Raw genomic sequence first — 17999 nt, 5'->3', positions numbered from 1 at the left:
CAGGACTATTGTGGCTGGTATTTAAGTTTTAAAAATCAAACACCAAAACCATTGCCCTCAAGTTGATTCCAACTCACAGTAGCCGTATAGTACGAGCAGAACTACTCCGATAGGGTTTCCAAGGCTGTAATCTTTACAGAAGCAGACTGCTACATCTTTTCCCTCTCGAGTGACTGGTGGGTTTGAACCACTGATCTTTCAGTTTATAGCTGAGTGCTTAACCACTGCACCACCAGAGCTCTTTAGCATTTAAGTTTATTATACATTAAATAGGCTTTTATAGGCTGACATATAAACATACCTAACATGTAAAAATGCCATTGAAAAATGTATTCGGGTCTAAAAAATTAACTCTAAAGTGAGTCTCCAGAATATAAAACTTTAGAAAATTGGGGAATGTTTCCATTTCTTTATGGCCTACATAATTAGAGGGCTTAAGTGGTTAAATAGTAAACTCCTGGACTGTTATAGCCAACGGGCACATTTAGTGGTATCACATAGAGGCTTCAGAGAGTCCACATTCTAGCATAATGGGGAATCTACTTTCCGACAGACCCAATAACAAACATATTGCTATCCCCACATGACAGAACAAGTAAAATCCTCTCCACCACCACAGAACAGCAGAATTGTGAGGAGATGAGTGACAAACATACACACAGAAAGCTGCAGCCATACAAATGGAAAATAAATCGTTCCTGGGGTAATCAGTAATAATAGCAAACCATTTAGCAGAGAGCATTTAAAGGAAAGCAGCCTTGCTCAGCCTTGGAAAACAGTCTATATTTAAAATGAATTTCAAATGATGACTGACGATTGGAAAAATTTCCACAATCAGTAATACAGATCCTGACCCAAAGATGTAATCATCCCAGTGCAGAGCCATGTTGGGCCAGCTGTGGCTTATACAGATCCAAACGACCAAGGAAGAAAAATTCACAGTAGACCAAAACAGACAATATCCTGCCACATGTGGCGAGATAGCTTCACCAGGCTCTTAGAGCAAACTGGAAATCATTATCCAAAGCCCTTGTAAAATATGCTAGATATTACATACAATCATGTTTAAATTAATGGAAAAGTATTGAGTCATCCTTAATTAAGCCTTCTGAAGTCTGTAAAAACGGTGTGGAGGTGGCGGCATCTGACCTCCTTTAACTTCACAAGGGGGAAGAAGAATCAAGATCAAGAGCCCAAGGCTAATTTCTATGAGGTGGAGCTCAGACACACATTCTCTCTCTGCCATCTTTACCAATTCTGACACCAATCGTCCCTCCCATGGCACTCTCTACTTCTGTGCTGGGTTCGAAAATGCACTGCAGTAGCAACACAGAACTCACAGACAATACTCACAATCATGGGACTTATTAGGGAAGTAACAGGTTACAGCTCAGGCTCAGGAATGCTTAGGATACGGTTCTTCTATCAGGACAGCCTCTTCTCAGCTGTGCCATAGGCACACCTGTCCCTGGTCCCTTGGCTTCTGCCTTGCTCTGGCAAGTGTTACAAAACTCTTTTAGCTCTACCAGTAAGTGACCCCAAGGCACCCCACTTTGCCAGTAAGCCTTCTCCCTAAAGTGCATAGCTCTAGTTCCTTGGGTCGGCAAACCTAGTTCCTTCAAGTGCCCAAAGACACCCTACTCTATGCCAGCAACACTTCTGTCCAAAGGCACTCAGCTTTCTCGCTCTCTTGGCCAGGAAGCCCACCACACTGTTTCCTGCTGGTCTCTCCTGCCTGTTTCTTTGCCACTGTTTCTCTACCACCGCTTCTTGCTGTCTTTAGTGTTACAGCTTTCTCTCTCTCTCTCAGTCTCCTGGTTCCAGGGGCTTCTCAGTGCAGGCATCCCAGATCCAAAGGACACGCTCCACTCTTGGCCCTTCTTCCTTGGTGGTGGAGGGATCCTCTCCTTCCTGCCTCTGGGATGGCTCATTTCAAGCCCAACGAAATGGCAAAACTGACCAGTCCCCTTGGTGAGCCACAATTACCTTATTTGCAAAGTCCCACCCAATCACTTGGGTGGCAGTTTCAAGACCATGGCAAGAAAGACCACACAAAATAACCATGTCACCACAAAGTCCTAAAGTAAAGAAGCTAAAAAAAAAAAAAAAGAACGTAGTTATTATTTATAGAATAGCTATACTGATGAAGTAGCTCCTGCTGCATTACCCAGTACCCCAGTCCGTTGAGTCATTATTATATTTAAAATTCAAGTGCTCTTGAGTGAACAAGTGAGTCAGTAATCTCATTTAGAGAATATGTCGCACAGAGAAGACAAGAACACATGTCTTAGTATGAATTCTACTTCCTGGGTGTGCTTAATAGTTCAGAGCAGGCACAATCAGGCTTGGAAGAAAAAATTGTTAAGATTTGAGGCAATTTAGAAGCCGGCTGACATCATGATGGTAGCTTGAAGTCCACCACAGTGGAAGTATTTACACCACAGAAATCAGCAAATGCCACAAATTAGCACCCCTCCTTACTCCTCCTCACAGGTATAAACATTTGCCAGCATACCACTTGTTCTGCATAGGGATGATTACATCCTTGGGTGAGGATCCTGACTGCTGATGGCAGAAATTTTTCAGATAGTCAGAAATTATTCAAAAATAACTTTAAATACAGACTGTTTTTCAACCCTGAGCAAGTCTGTCTTCTCTTACTATCACTTTAAACCGAATTCACTTAGCTTTTGATTCCCTTTTTAAAAACAGATCTTTAGGCTTACTCCATTGCACGGTGATGTAAACTAGCTTTTGATTTAAAGATCAAAATCATCTGTTAATTCAGCTATTCATTTTCTTGGCTAACTACCTGTTTCAACAAATGGATACAACACTGGAAGCATTCACTTGTCTATGCCAAGAATTTTGGAAGACAGCTACCTGGTCAATCAACCTGAAGAGATGCATATTTGTGCCCATTCCAAAGAAAGATGATCCAACACAATGTGGAAATTATTGAATAATATCATTTTTTATCATTAATATCACACACAAGTAAAATTTTGCTGAAGATAATTTAAAAAAATTGCAGCAGTACATTGACAGGGAACTGCCAGATATTCAAGTTGAATTCAAAAGAGGACTTGGACCAAGGGATATCACTGCCGACGTCAGATAGATCTTGTCTGAAAGCAGCCTATGCAAAAGCATTCGACTGTGTGGATCATAACGAATTATGTATAACACTGCAAAGAATGGGAATTCCAGAACACTTAACTGTGCTCATGAGAAACCTGTACATAGACCAAGAAGCAGTCATTTGAACAGAACAAGGGGATACTGCATGGTTTAAAGTCAAGAAAGATGTGCGTCAGGGTTGTATCCTTTCACCATATTTATTCAACCTGTATGCTGAGCAATAATCCAAGAAGCTGGACTATATGAAGAAGAACTCGGCAACAGGATTGGAGGAAGATGCAGATGACACAACCATGCTTGCTGAAAGTGAAGAGGACTTGAAGCACTTAATGATAAGGATTAAAGACTACAGCTTTCAGTACGGATCCCAAAACCAAACCAAACCCATTGCTCTTGAGTCGGTTCCAACTCATAGCAACCCTACAGGACAGAGTAGAACTGCCCCATACAATTTCCAAGGAGTGCCTGGTGGATTTGAACTGCCGACCTCTTGGTTAGCAGCTGTAGCACTTAACCACTACGCCACCAGGGTTTTCCAGTATGGGTTACACCTCAACATAAAACAAAAATTCCAATAACTAGACCAATAAGCAACATCATGATAAATGGAGAAAAGATTGAAGTGTCAAGGATTTCGTTTTACTTGGATCAACAATCAATGCCCATGAAAGCAGCAGTTAAGAAATCGAAAAATATATTGCATTAGGCAAATCTGCTGCAAAAGACCTCTTTAAAGTTTTAAAAGGCAAAGATGTCACTTTGAGGACTAAGGTGCACCTGATTGATCCAAGCCATAGTATTTTCAACTGCCTCATAAGTGTATGAAAGCTGGACAATGAATAAGGAAGGCCAAAGAATTGATACATTTGAGTTATAGTATTGGCAAAGAATACTGAATATACCATGGACTGCCAGAAGAATGAACAAATATGTCATGGAAGAAGTACAGCCAGAATGCCCCTTAGAAGTGAGGAGAGGGAGACTTCATCTCATGTACTTTAGACATGAGAGACCAGTCCCTGGAGAAGGACATCATGCTTGGTAGAGCGTCAGCAAAAAAGAAGAAGACCCTTAACAAGATGGATTGACACAGTGGCTACAACAATGGCCTGAAACATAGCAATGACTGTGAGGATGGTGTAGGACTGGGCAGCATATCCTTTTGTACATACGATCGCTATGAGTCGGAAGTGACTCGATGGCACCTAACAACAACAGCTGCCTTCACTTTTGCTACCTGGGCTAGACCTTATTAGTTATTTATAATTTTACTCTGTTTCAGAGTTAAGAATTCTTCTATTTTAAATTTGTTGAATTTAGGTTAGTTTTAGTTCAAAACTACTATTTCAAAAATTTTATCATCCTCCTTACTTTCTCAAGCAATGTTCAAATAAAGAGGATAGAAGAGATGACCTCCTACAAAAGCTTCATGACTTCATTGAACTTTCATTAAAAGTTTCTTGATTTTAGAATTTTCTTCTCTCTAGACCTTTTCTAATTTATTTTAATAATAAATGTTTTGAGGTTTGAATATATCTGTATTTTATCTTTTAATTTTATGACATATAGTATTTTTTTTATCGTGAATTTGTCTGCTTTAATCTAAAATATCAAATGGCTTTGATGTCACTTTTACTACTTAATGAGTTCCTCATTTCAATTTCAGATACCTAGATTTATAAGTCCAAACCTGTTTAAGAGTCATTATTGACTCAAATTTTTTCTTTCACTGACATTTCATTATATCAACAGTTTACCAACAAGTGATAATCTATTGTTTCTATTGTTTGCTGAAAAGCTCATTGATATTTTTTACCAAAGGCAGTAGCTGAATTTATATTTTTTTCATAGCACTGGTTAGTCTCTTTTGGCTTTAGCATATCTGGTGGAGTGTAAAGGGCAGTGACACCTGCTGTCAAGACCTAAAGTTCCTTTCCAGAAATTACAATGGAGTTCTCCAGTCTGTGCCAGTGAATCCTCAAGTAACAAGTTCAGGGAAGAGAAAAATCAAAGACATACCCTAATTGCCATACTTCAACTAGATTTGAACTTCAACCTGACCAATGATTTAAAAAAAAAAGTGACATCAGAATCTAGTATGTATTTTCCATCCTTTTATATTCAAGTGAATACATTCTTATGTTTTAATATTGGCTTTTATAAATAGCATGAGGCTGGGTTTTTAATTTTTTATACAAGCTGACAATCTCCTTTAACCAGTAATTTTAATATATTTATATTTCTTGCCCAGCATTTGAAAGCTGGACAATGAAAGAGGAAGACAGAAAAAGAACTGATACTTCAAATTGTGGTGTTGGCGAAGAATATTGAATATAAGAATACTATGGACTGCCAGAAGAACCAATGTAACATCTTAGAAGAAATACAACCAGAATGCTCCTTAAATGTGAGTATGGCAAGACTTCGGCTCACTTTCTTTGGACATGTCAGCAGGAAAGACCAATTACCAGAAAAGGACATCATGTTTGGTAAAGTAGAGGGTCAACGAAAAGTAGAGAAGCCCTTCAGGAGATGGATCAACACAATAACCACAACAATGGACTCAAACATAGGAACTGTCATGAAGATGGTGAAGGACTAGGCAATGTTTTGTTCTGTTATACATAACCCATGAGTCGGAGCCAACTTGACAGCAACTAACAACATATTTCTTAAAGCTATCAATATATGTGGACTTATTTTACCACCTTGTTTTGTATTTTTGGGGGGTGGGGCGGGGAGGGGATCTTCTTTTCCTTGCCGCTGCTGCTGCTTGCCCCGCCCCCAACTTGTCTTTCTTGGATTAACTGAGGTACCTGTTTGTTCGTTCTTTAATTCTATTTCCCCCCCTCTATTATTGCTCTGGATGTTATATCAGCTAGTCCTATTATTCTAGCGGCGCCCTAGTGGCCCAGTGGAAAGAGCTCGGCTGCTAACCAGAAGGCCAGCAATTCACATCCACCAGCTGCTCCCTGGAAACCCTATGGGGCAGTTCCACCCTGTCCTACCGGGTCGCTCTGAATCAGAACTGACTGGATGGCAACAGGTTTGGTTTTCTTTCTTTTCTTTTTTTTTTTATTCTAGTGGTAACCCTTGAAATTTTAGCAATCACACAGAATTTTTTAAAGTGTAGCTAATTTTAGCATTCCTCCTGACTGGTAGAAGTACTAAAACTTACATGCAGGGCTTTGAACCGGTTCCTCCCTGTTCGGTCATGGCCAAGAATGCGAAACCGGAACAGACCTGAATTTTTACAATTTGGGTGAAGCAGAACTATGAGCAGAATGGGAAAAATTACGGGTGCAAACCCTGCTAGAAACCTAATCTCCGTGTTAGAAAACAAGGGCAGTTTACATGTTACATAGCAGCCGAATCTGTCTCCTGTCAGATTTTAAGCACTGGGAAACAGTGAGTGCCCTGCTCAAAGATGTCGGCCGACCGTGCCCTTTTGAGTGTGTGTTGCACTCCACGGTCCTCTGGGTAATCCAATCTCACACACAGCCTCCTGAAAGGGATCACTACCCCTCTTCCGAGTTTCCCGTTCCAGGGCTTCGACTGGAATTTTTTCCATTCTGGTTATCGTTCGCATCACCCAAATTGAAAAATTTGGGTCTTCCGGTTTCACTTTGTAGGCCATGACTGAGCCAGTTGGAACCAGTTGGAAGCCCTGCTTACATAGTATTTTTGTCTAGTCTTTTTTAACCACTTTAAATTGGAAATTACTTAATATATATACTATGTTTGTTTAGATTTGCTTACATATTTACCAATCTGTTTACTCACAATTTTTTCTTGTATCGTTAATAACCATTTTTATTTCTAGTAATGCTTTTTCCATAGTTTACTTACATTGATATTATAGCTACATTAGCTTTCTTTTCATTGGTGTTTACATGATATCTTTCTTATCCTCTGACTTTCATCTTTCTATATTTTGTTTTAAATATGTCCCAAGTAAAAGTCTATCTTATTAATGAAGTATTTAGTTCATTTATACTTAACATAATTATTGGCATATTTGGATTTAAATTTATCATATACTAAGTGTCTTTTTTTACCCAACTCTAGCCCCTGTTCTATATTCCTTTTTTTCTCCTTGCCTTTTTGAGGATTAATCAAGTATTTTTTAATTCTATTTTCCCCTCTCTTAATATGTAAATTACTCAACATTTTACTATTCTTTTTATGGTTACCCTAGAGATTATGATATACATTATTGAGTAACTGCAGTTTATTATTAAGTACTTAGCGTATCCACAGAAAATGCATTTTACCGCATTTATCCCCCTCTTAACTTTAATGACATTTTGTATATTTTAAACATATATATATTTCCCAAAGAAAGACGTATCATTATTGTTTTATACAGTATATATTCATTCACATTCCTTTCTGCATCTGCAGTCTTCCATATGGAATAAATTCCTTCTGTCTGAAGAACACCTTTCACTATTTCCTTTCGTGCAGTTTTGTTGGTGACAAATTCTCTTAGCTTTTGTTGGTCTGATATGTGTTTATTTCACCTTTAATCTTGAAGAATACTTTCACTATGTACAAAATTCTACATTGGCAGTTATTGTAGCACTTTAAAGATATGATTAGTTTCAACTTTTTTGGTTAGTCTAATCTTATACCTTTGAAGATAATCTACCTTTTTTCTGTAGACACTTGTAAGACTTTTCTCTTTGTTTTCAGTTTTCAGTAATTTTATATAATGTGCCAAGGAGTAGATTTCTTTTTATCCTGTTGGGGTTCATAAACTTCCTGAATTTGTGGCTTTTGTAAGTTTTTTAAACTTCTCAGCCCTTAACTCCTTAAGTACTGCTTTTGCCTTATTCTCTCACTCTTCTGTCCTTTTGGGACTTAAATACATGTATGGTAAACCTCACTCTATATACTATGTTTTTTGCCCTTCTATTTTTCATTCTAGGTGTTTTTATCTTACATATATTCCATTTCATTATTTTTTTTCCTCAGCTGTATGTAAACAGCTGATAAACCTATCCACTAAGTTCTTCATTTCAATTATTGTATTTCTCAGCTCTAGAATTTCCATTTGTTTCATACTGATTGATTGTGCTTTAGGTGAGGCTTACAGAGCAAATTAGTTTCCTATTCAATAGTTTATACACAAATAGTTCTATGAAATTGGTTGCACTCCCAGCAATGTGTCAGCACTTTCCCTATTACCACTCTGAGTTCCCCATTTCCATTTGTCTGATTATCCTGCTCCTTCCTGTCTTCTCATCTTTGCTTTTGGGCATATGTTGTCCTTTTGGTCTCATGTAGATGATTGTTCTAAGCAGCACCTTCCTCACATGTTATTGATGCTTCATAGGCCTGTCTACTATTTGGCTGAAAAGTGATCTCCAGGAATGGCTTCAGCTCCAAGTTAGAAGCATGTCTAAGGACTATAGTCTTGGGAGTTCCTCCAGTCTCTCTTAGACTAGTAAATCTGGTCGTTTTTGTGAAACTGAATTTTGTTCTCCATTTTTTTCCCCCATTCTAACCAGGACCTTCTGTTGTGATCCTGATCAGAGTGGTCAGTAGTGGTAGCTGGGCACTATCTAGGTCTTCAGGTCTCAGGGTGGTGAAGGCTGCGGTTCCTGTGGTCCATTAGTCCTTTGAGTTGTTTCCTTGAGTCTTAGGTTTTCTTCGCTTTCCTTTGCTCCAGGTAGAAAGAGACCAATAGCTGTATCTTAGATGGCTGCTCCCAAGCTTTTAAGGCCCCAGACACTACTCACCAAAGTAGGATGTGGAATGTTTTCTTTATGAACTATGTTATGTCAATTGATCTAGATATCCCCTGAGATTATGATCCTTAGCCTTCAAGCCTAGTAACTCAGTCCTCTGAGGTGTTCGGTTATGTCTAGGCTGTTTCCATGACTGTACCACTTGGGTGCTCTATTATATATATGAATATACATGGAGCACATACAAATATGTATGTAGAAATAGCCAAAGCCAAACCTATATATGCACATGGGTGTACTCCCATACACCCTCCTACACCTATCTGGCATACATATCTACCTAGATATCCACTCAGAAAATTTTCTTTATTACTGTTGTTGCAGGATTGTGTATGTTACAGTATTTATTTTTGTTGCCTTTTATTCTTGCATACCCCTCTGTGTCTTCTCTTGACTTGGTCATGTTCTGCTGACTTCCCCCATATTGTGTACTGCCTTTCCCTTCACCAGAGTTAACACATGTCTACTCTCTAGTTAGTGATTTTCCCTGCCTCTGCCTCCCATTCCTGGTAACCATCAAAAAATGTTTCTTTCTGTGTGTAAAGCTTTCCTTGAGTATTTATAATAGTGATCTCATACAATATTTGTCCTTTGTGATGGACTTATTTTACTCAGCATAATGTCCTCTAAATTCATCCATGTTGTGAGATGTTTCACAGATTCATCATTATTCTTTTTCATTGCATAGTATATCATTGTGTATATGTACCACAGTTTATCCGTTCCCCCGTTGATGGGCACTTACATTGTTTCCATCTTTTTTGCTATTGTGAATAATGCTGCAATGAACATGGGTGTACATATGTCTATTCATGTGACAGCTCATATTTCTCTAGGATATTTTCCTGGGAGTGGGATTGCTGAATCATATGATATTTCTATTTCTAGATTTTTAAGGAAGTGCCATACTGTTTTCCACAGTGGTTGTACCATTTTACATTCCCACCAGCACGGTATAAGAGTTCCAATCTCTCCACAGTCTCACCAGCATTTGTTTTCTGTTTTTTTGATCAGTGCCATTCTGCTGGGGTGAGATGGTACGCTGTAACTGATTACATTTGTGTGGCCTTTCTGGCCATAGTCTTGTAATTCCCATCCAGGTGATTGGGCAGGACTGTGTGATAGGGTAATTGTGGCCCACCAAGAGGATTAGTTGGAGCCCTGGTGGCACAGTGGTTAAGAGCTTGACTGTTAACCAAAAGGTCAGCAGTTCAAATCCACCAGCTGCTCCTTGGAAACCCTATGGGGCAGTTCTACTCTGTCCTATAGGATTGCTATGGGTCGGAATCAATTCACCAGCAACAGGTTTAAGGGGATTGGTAAGTTTTGCCTTAAAAGAGAGCCAATTCCAGAACAGAGAAGAGGAGCCAACCACCACCAAGGAAGAACAGCCAGGAGTGGAGAGTGCATCCTTTGGATCCAGGATCCTCATGCTGAGAAGTTCCTGGAAGCAGGAGACTGAGAGATAGAGAAAGCTATAACCCTGAAGATAGTGAGAAGTGGTGGCAGGAGAAATCCAGCAGCATAGACTCAGCAGGAGAAGATAGCGTGGTGGGCTTCCCCACCCACAGAGAGAGAAAGCCTTTGGGCAAAGACTGAGGGCCAGGGAGAGGCATGCCTGTGAGCATGTCTGGGAAGAGGCTATCCTGATGGAAGAACTGTATCCTGAGTGTTATTGAGCCTGAATTATAACTGTTATACTTCCCTAATAAACCCAATAATTGTGAGTATCATCTGTGAGTTCTGTGTGGCCACTGCAGTGAATTATCAAACCCAGTAGAGAGTGCTGTGGGAAGGACAGTTGATGTCAGAATTCGTAAAGATGGTGGAGAGAGGAGAGAGGTGGCGTGTGTGATCACCACCTCATAGGAATCAGCCTTGGGCTGTTGATCTTGGTTCTCCTCCCCCATTGTGGGGTTGGAGGAGGTCAGACACTTCCCCCAAGCCGTTTTTACAGCTGGTGCCAGAAGTGGGATACTTTGCAATGGCTCCAGACTCGTGAAAGCATGGAACTTTGAAAGAGAAAGAACAAAGGGGCTTGGGAAGTGAAATCTTTGATTCTTGGATGGTTACTTTGGTTGTTTTTACCTGTAATGGCTGAAAAGCTGCAGCTGGAGTGGCCTAGGGCAAAGGCCAGGCCGGATAAGCAGGATGACTGAAGGGGGCCAGGGTCTACTGGTTCCACCCAGCCAGAGACCCACGGCCACATGTACATGAATGTGAAGATAGTTAAGGTGTGGAGAAGACAAAAATAGAATGTTTTAAAAAGGGTTATGTGTTTAGGATTATGTGTTGATCTTGATGTACTATGGTTATTGAATGTTTTCTCCTATCTAGTGTTGTAAAGCAGACCTAAATGTATGATAGAAATGAATATTGGGTATTATAGATTACAGAGAGCATGTAACTCTGCCTTCAACCAATACATGATTCAATATGCTAAAAAGGGAACTATGATTTGCCAGAGGGAAACACAGGCTGTTTGAATGGAGTAGCCCTGTGTATAGAGTGGGGGCCTCAGGTTGAAAACCTAAGCCTCATCCAGATTTTACATTTGAAAAGATATGCATAACCACCCAGAACTGCTGAGAGAATGGAAAATTTGCTTTTGAAGGAAGAACTTACAGAAAAAAAGTAGCTGTTTTGCTTTTTGAATTTTGAGCAAGTAGTTTGTTGTTGGGTACAAGAAAAGCCAGTGCCCATTGGAAGGAACCCTCTTCCAAGACTGGAAGTTAAAGGGAGCCGGCAAGTAGACAGCTTGGTCTGCTTGCTTGTGGTGACCACCTGGGTCTACTTAGTGAGTGGAAGTGGAGGAAGTGCAGCAGTGAAGAAATGGGCTGAGTTTATAAATGTTCCATTGACACCCGTTGACCTAGCCCACAGGGGCTAGGGATGAGAGAGAGAGAGGAAGGGCTAGAAGTAAAAGGAGTTTTTGGACTCCTGAAGTATATGGGTAGAACCAATTGACATAGCCCAAGGGGGCTAGGGATGAGAGTGTGTGAACTGGCTGTCTGAAGTGCTGGGAGGTGTGTGTGAACTCTCAACCCTGATGCTGCTACCCATTGTGACTTAGCTTGGATGGCTAGGGATGAGCTGACCAGAACCTGACCAAATGAAGAGAAAGATGTTTGACACTGTGAACTGATGTAGACTGTTGCAATTTGATGGCTTGCTGTGGACCAGACTTTGCTTTTGGATGCAGATGGTCAAACTCTCAACCAGAACAGAAGCTTCTTCAAGACCAAAGAACACGTTTGTCTCTTCAGAGTACTGGTTTGATAAGTAGGGGCAATTTAAACATGGGCTATCTAAGCCAGGGAGAGAAAAAGCTGTAACCCTGAAGATGGAGAGAAGTGGTGGCAGGAGAGACCCAGCAGCAGAAGACAGCAGGGTGGGCTTCCCGGCCCACAGAGAGAGAGAAAGCTGAGTGCCTTTAGGCAGAGACTGAGGGCCAGGAAGAAGTGTTACTATAAGCACAGCTGGGAAGAAGCTATCCTGATGGAAAAACTGTATCCTGAGTGTTCTTGAGCCTGAACTGTAACTGTTACCTCCCTAGTAAACTCCATAATTGTATGTATGTATGGTCTGTGAGTTCTTTGTGGCCATTGTACTGAATTTATGGAACCCAGTAGAGTGTGCTATGGGAGGGACTTTACTAAAGATGGTGGAGAGAGGAGGTGTGTCTGATCTCCATCTCATAGGAATCAGCCTTGGGCTGTTGATCTTGGTTCTCCTTCCCCCTTGTGGGGTTGAAGGAGGTCAAACACTGCCCCCAACCCATTTTTACAGATGATATCTCATTGTCATTTTGATTTGCATCTCTCTAATGGCTAATGATTCTGAGCATCTCTTCCTGTGTTTGTTAGCTGCCTGAATGTCTTCTTTGGTGAAGTATCTGTTCATGTCCTTTGCACATTTTTTATTTGGGTTGTTTGTCTTTTTGTTATCGAGCTGTTGAAGTTTTGTATAAATTTTACAGATTAAACCCTTGCCAGATATGTCATAGCTAAAGATTTTTTCCCAGTCTGTAAGTTCTCTTTTCACTCTTTTGGTGAAGTCTTTTGATGAGCGTAAGTGTTTAATTTTTAGGAGATTCCAGTTATCTAGTTTATCTTCTGCTGTTTGTATATTTTTAGTTATGGTTGGTATTCTATTTATGCCATATATTAGGGCCCCTAGCTTTGTTCCTATTTTTTCTTCCATGATCTTTATAGTTTTAGGTTTTACAGTTAGGCCTTTGATCCATTTTGAATTAGTTTTTGTGTATGGTGTAAAGTAGGGGATATTTCAGTTCTGCAAATGGATATCTTGTTTTGCCAGCAGTATTTGTTAAAGAGACTCTCTCTTCCCCATTTAATGAACTTCAACCCTTTGTCAAAGATCAGCTGTGCACAGGTGGATGGATTCACTTCTGGGTACTCAATTCTGTTGCATTGGTCTATGTGTCTGTCATTTTACCAGTGCCAGGCTGTTTTGACTACTGTGGCTGTATAGTAGGTTCTGAGATCAGGGAGTGTGAGGCCTCCTACTTTGTTCTTGTTCAATAATGCTTTGCTTATCTGGGGCCTCTTTCCTTTCCACATAAAGTTGGTGATTAGTTTTTCAGTCTCATTAAAGAATGATGTTGGAATTTGGATTGGGATTGCATTATATTTGTAGATCACTTTGGGTAGTATTGACATTTTCATAATGTTAAGTTTTCCTATCCATAAGCATGATATGTTTTCCATTTATGTAGGTCTCTTTTGGTTTCTTGCAGTAGTATTTTGTAGTTTTCTTTGTATAAGTCTTTTGCGTCTCTAGTTAGATTTATTCGTAAGTATTTTATCTTTTTGAGGGCTATTGTACATGGTACTGTTTTCCTGATTTCCTTTTCAGAGTTCTCTTTCTTGGTGTAGAGGAATCCAACTGATTTTTTTGTGTTGATCTTGTACCCTGCCACTTTGCTGAATTCTATTAGTACCAGTAACTTTCTTGTGGAGTCTCTGGGATTTTCTATGTATGTGATCATATCATCTGCAAACAGGGATAGTTTTACTTCTTCCTTACTAATTTGTATGTCCCTTTCTTGCCTTACTTCTAGCTAGGACTTCCAATACAATATTGAATAAGAGTGGTGATAAACGGCATCCCTGTCTGGTTCAATTCGGTTCATTTCTAATTTCCAGTTTTGTGATGGAATTCTAAATCATGTATTTTTTTTCCTTCTTAAATATATTAAGTATAACTATTTAAAACTCTATTATCTGGAGCTCTTGTGGACCTGTTTCTATTGTTTGTATTTTCTGCTGGTTTTTTATTCATTTAGTCCTGTCTCCTCAGGTACATGGTTATTTTTGATAGTATGCTACAAATAGTTACAAAACTACTGTAGAAATCATTTAAGTGCTAGGATTATTTTACCTTCTACTACAGAGACTGTATAATGGCTTCTCTTAGGAACTCGAGTGCACTACTAATTCTGGACACCTGGAACCACTAGTATGCTGGAATCACTTCGATGAAATTTCAGGAATTGATATGATTCAAATCTGAGCTATGTTTCCTATGAGGGCTTTGTATTTCCTGTTTGCCTTTTTTTCTTTTTTTTTTGCAAGGTACAGCTCTTTGGGGTCTCAACCCAAAGCAAGATGAGCTATTCAGGGCCATTCCCTATTTGCATGACCTGGACTCCATTCCCTACCCCTCTAGCCCCAGGAAACTATCAAAAGTACCACCTACCTTCTCTTTCTACAGTTGGAAAACATCCCTAGACAAAAAATGGTCCCAAACTCTGAGGTCACCTCCATCCTTCTTTCATCTCAACAAGTTTTTACTATTAAGTACTATCTTAATACTAATATTAATACTATCTTTTTTTAATACTCTTACCCATTCAAATAAATTTTTAATTTTCTGTCAAGATTTTCTGATTGCTGTTACAAAGAAGGTTAATTCAAATTACCTAATCTTCTGTTACTGACAGTATAAGATATTCATTCCTTATTTATTTAACAGTATTTAATATGCTACTATGATAGCCAGCCTCCAAGACAGCCCCAAGATCTCTGAATCCTGATATTCACATCCTTGTTTAGTCCTCTCCCACACTATACCAGGGTGGGTCTGTATGATGGATAACGTTCTTCCTGTTCACAGAAGAAGTGACACTTCTGAGATTGTAAAACTCTGCAGCTTCTTTCTTGGTTGCTCTCTCTCATAATTAGATCGCTTATAACTGGATCTCATGACAAGGGGAAGCCTGTCATGGGCAGCCCTATGGAAAGGCCCATGTCATGAGGAATTAAAGCCTCCTGCCATCATACAGGAAACCTTGGTGGCGTAGTGGTTAAGTGCTACGGCTGCTAACCAAGAGGTCCGCAGTTGAAATCTGCCAGGTGCTCCTTGGAAACTCTATGGGGCAGTTCTACTCTGTCCTATAGGGTCGCTACAAGTTGGAATCGACTCGACGGCAGTGGGCTTGGTTTGGTTTAGTTTGGTTTGGCCCTCATAGATGGGAGTAAGTTCAGAAGCAGATCTTCCACCTCCAGTCAAGTCTTCAGGGAATGTACCCCTGGCCAACATTTTGAATGCTACCTCATGAGAGACCCTGAGCCAAAACTATTCTGATTAAGCCACTCCCAGATTCCTGACCCTCAAAAACTGTGTGAGATAATAAATGTTTGTGGTTTTGGGGTAATTTGTTACAGTGCAATATGTAACTAATATAGCTCATTTTAATTTACTTGTCATTTAATTCTGCTTTGTCCTTTATTAATTTTTCAGTTTTTCTGTATACTCACATTTCCCTAAGGATATGAACTATCTTGGCTGGTGATGTATACCTGGGGGAAAGAGCTAAATTCAAGGGCCTACCTTGGGCTCCCTCTGATAAGCTGAGGTGGAAGGAGTCATGCTTCAGGTGAGCAGTCTTTGGTGTTTCAATCTGTATCTCCTCCAGGAGATATTTGACTTAGTTATAATCTCCTTATCCATGGGATATAAAGAATGGTAAGGGCAGAAGGGAGCATTAAGGGGCCAAACAATCTGCTTACATCACCCAATCCAAGTTCAAATATTGCCCTGATGTTATCCTGCTGCCACCAGCAGGAGCTGAGCTTGTTGTGCTTCTGATTCTCAATGACAATGGAACAGGTAATGGTTCATGCAGGTCGATGTGTAAGAGAAAACAAACCCAGAACCCAGTGCCCGCGAATTGAGAAAATGGCACCTCTAAAAACACCCCCTCACCCAATAGCCTGTCTCTGTTGCTCAGCCTGCTTTTGCTGTGACTGGAAACCACCTCCTATTGTCCCAGAAGTCTTGTTTGGTTGGTTGTTGTTAGCTTTTATGCTTGACAAATTCATTAGTTTTCTTCTGACTTCTATGACAACTCCAGGGATGAGTTCAGGAAGAAAAGCTAATACTCTTGCAGGTACCAAAATGTCTTACGATCTTTTTATTCTTTCCATTTCTATTTCCTGCTTGCATCAAATAACATGAAATAAGTATTAAAAACTGGGATGTTGGGCCATCTAAGATGCATCAATTGGTCTCAACCCACCTGGAGCAAAGGAGGATAAAGAACATCAAAGCACAAGGTAATTATGAGCCCAAGAGACAGAGCCATATAAACCAGAGACTACATCAGCCTGAGACCTGAAGAACTAGATGGTGCCTGGCTACAACTGATGACTGTCCTGATAGGGAACACAACAGAGAACCCCTGAGGGAGCAGGAAAGCAGTGGGATGCAGACCTCAAATTCTCATAAAAAGACCAGACTTAATGGTCCGACTGAGACTAGAAGGACCCCAGACGTCATGGTCCCCAGACCTTCCGTTAGCCCAAGACAGGAACCATTCCCAAAGCCAACTCTTCAGACAGGGATTGGACTGGACTAAGGGACAGGAAAGGATACTGATGAAGAGTGAACTTCTTGGATCAAGTAGACACATGAGACTACGTGAGCAGCGCCTGTCTGGAGGGGAGATGATAGGGCAGAGGTTGTCAGAAGCTGGCCAAATGGACATGAAAATAGAGAGTGGAGGGAAGGAGTGTGCTGTCTCATTAGGGGGAGAGCAACTAGGAGTATATAGCAAGGTGTATATAAATTTTTGTGTGAGAGACTGACTTGATTTGTAAACTTTCACTTAAAGCACAATAAAAAATTAAAAAAAAAAAAAAAGGGGATGTTGAAAGAAATAAAGAAAAAGAGAACGAAACATGACCCTCTCAACTAATCAATATACCTAGTTGTAGTCTTCAGGAAAATCCAGTAAAAATTTCCCATCATTTTACCTCCACTCACCTGAAATGGCTTCAGGAAGGTTTCCTCCATTGCCAGTCTGCCATACTCAGTGAAAAGCTAGAAGGCAAATCACACATGCACACATACACATATACACACACCAACAAAAACAACAAAAGAAAACTTCAGTATATGCAAAGTTTTACTTCTTGACTTCCTTCTCTTCATTTTCTTCCCCCTAGCTGAAACGGAATACTGTATTATTTAGATTAGAACAATCACTTTAAGGAAATAATTATTGTACAGATAAAGCAGAGCTACAATAATTAGACATACATAAAATTAAAGACATAAAGTACATTTTAAAAATAAAGTCTCCTACTAGCAAGCAGCCATCTAAGATGCATCAATGAGTCTCAACCCACCTGGATCAAAGCAGAATGAAGAACACCAAGGTCACAAGGTAATTATGAGCCCAAGAGACAGAAAGGGCTACATGAACTAGAGACTACATAATCCTGAGACCAGAAGAACTAGATGGTGCCTAGCCACAACCGATGACAGACCTGACAGGGAACACAACAGAAAACCCCTTAGGGAGCAGGAGAACAGTGGGATGCAGACCGCAAATTCTCATAAAAAGACCAGACTTAATGGTCTGACTGAGACTGGAAGAACCCCGGCGGTTATGATTCCCAAACTTTCTGTTGGCCCAGGACAGGAACCATTCCAGAAGACAACTCAATCAGATATGGATTGGACTGGATGATGGGTTGGAGAGAGATGCTGATGAGGAGTGAGCTACTTGCATCAGGTGGACACTTGAGACTATGTTGGCATCTCCTGTCTGGAGGGGAGATGGGAGGGTAGAGGGGG

The 17999-nt window shown here is 40.2% G+C and overlaps 1 protein-coding gene across 2 annotated transcripts in view; it reads right to left on the bottom strand.

The window, feature by feature from the left end:
* The window catches only part of ATL1 (atlastin GTPase 1), an 80795-nt gene that overhangs the window by 27042 nt on the left and 35754 nt on the right, over positions 1-17999 (bottom strand). For both annotated transcript variants that reach the window (XM_064292465.1, XM_064292467.1), the window contains exon 7: positions 17184-17240. In XM_064292465.1, the coding sequence (XP_064148535.1) occupies positions 17184-17240 (57 nt within the window). The remainder of the gene's footprint in view (positions 1-17183; positions 17241-17999) is intronic.

The sequence above is a fragment of the Loxodonta africana genome, chromosome 10 (genome assembly GCF_030014295.1).
Source record: "Loxodonta africana isolate mLoxAfr1 chromosome 10, mLoxAfr1.hap2, whole genome shotgun sequence".
Taxonomy (NCBI): domain Eukaryota; kingdom Metazoa; phylum Chordata; class Mammalia; order Proboscidea; family Elephantidae; genus Loxodonta; species Loxodonta africana.
The sequence above is the reverse complement of the archived record's forward strand: the minus strand, read 5'-3'. Positions and strand labels throughout refer to the sequence as shown.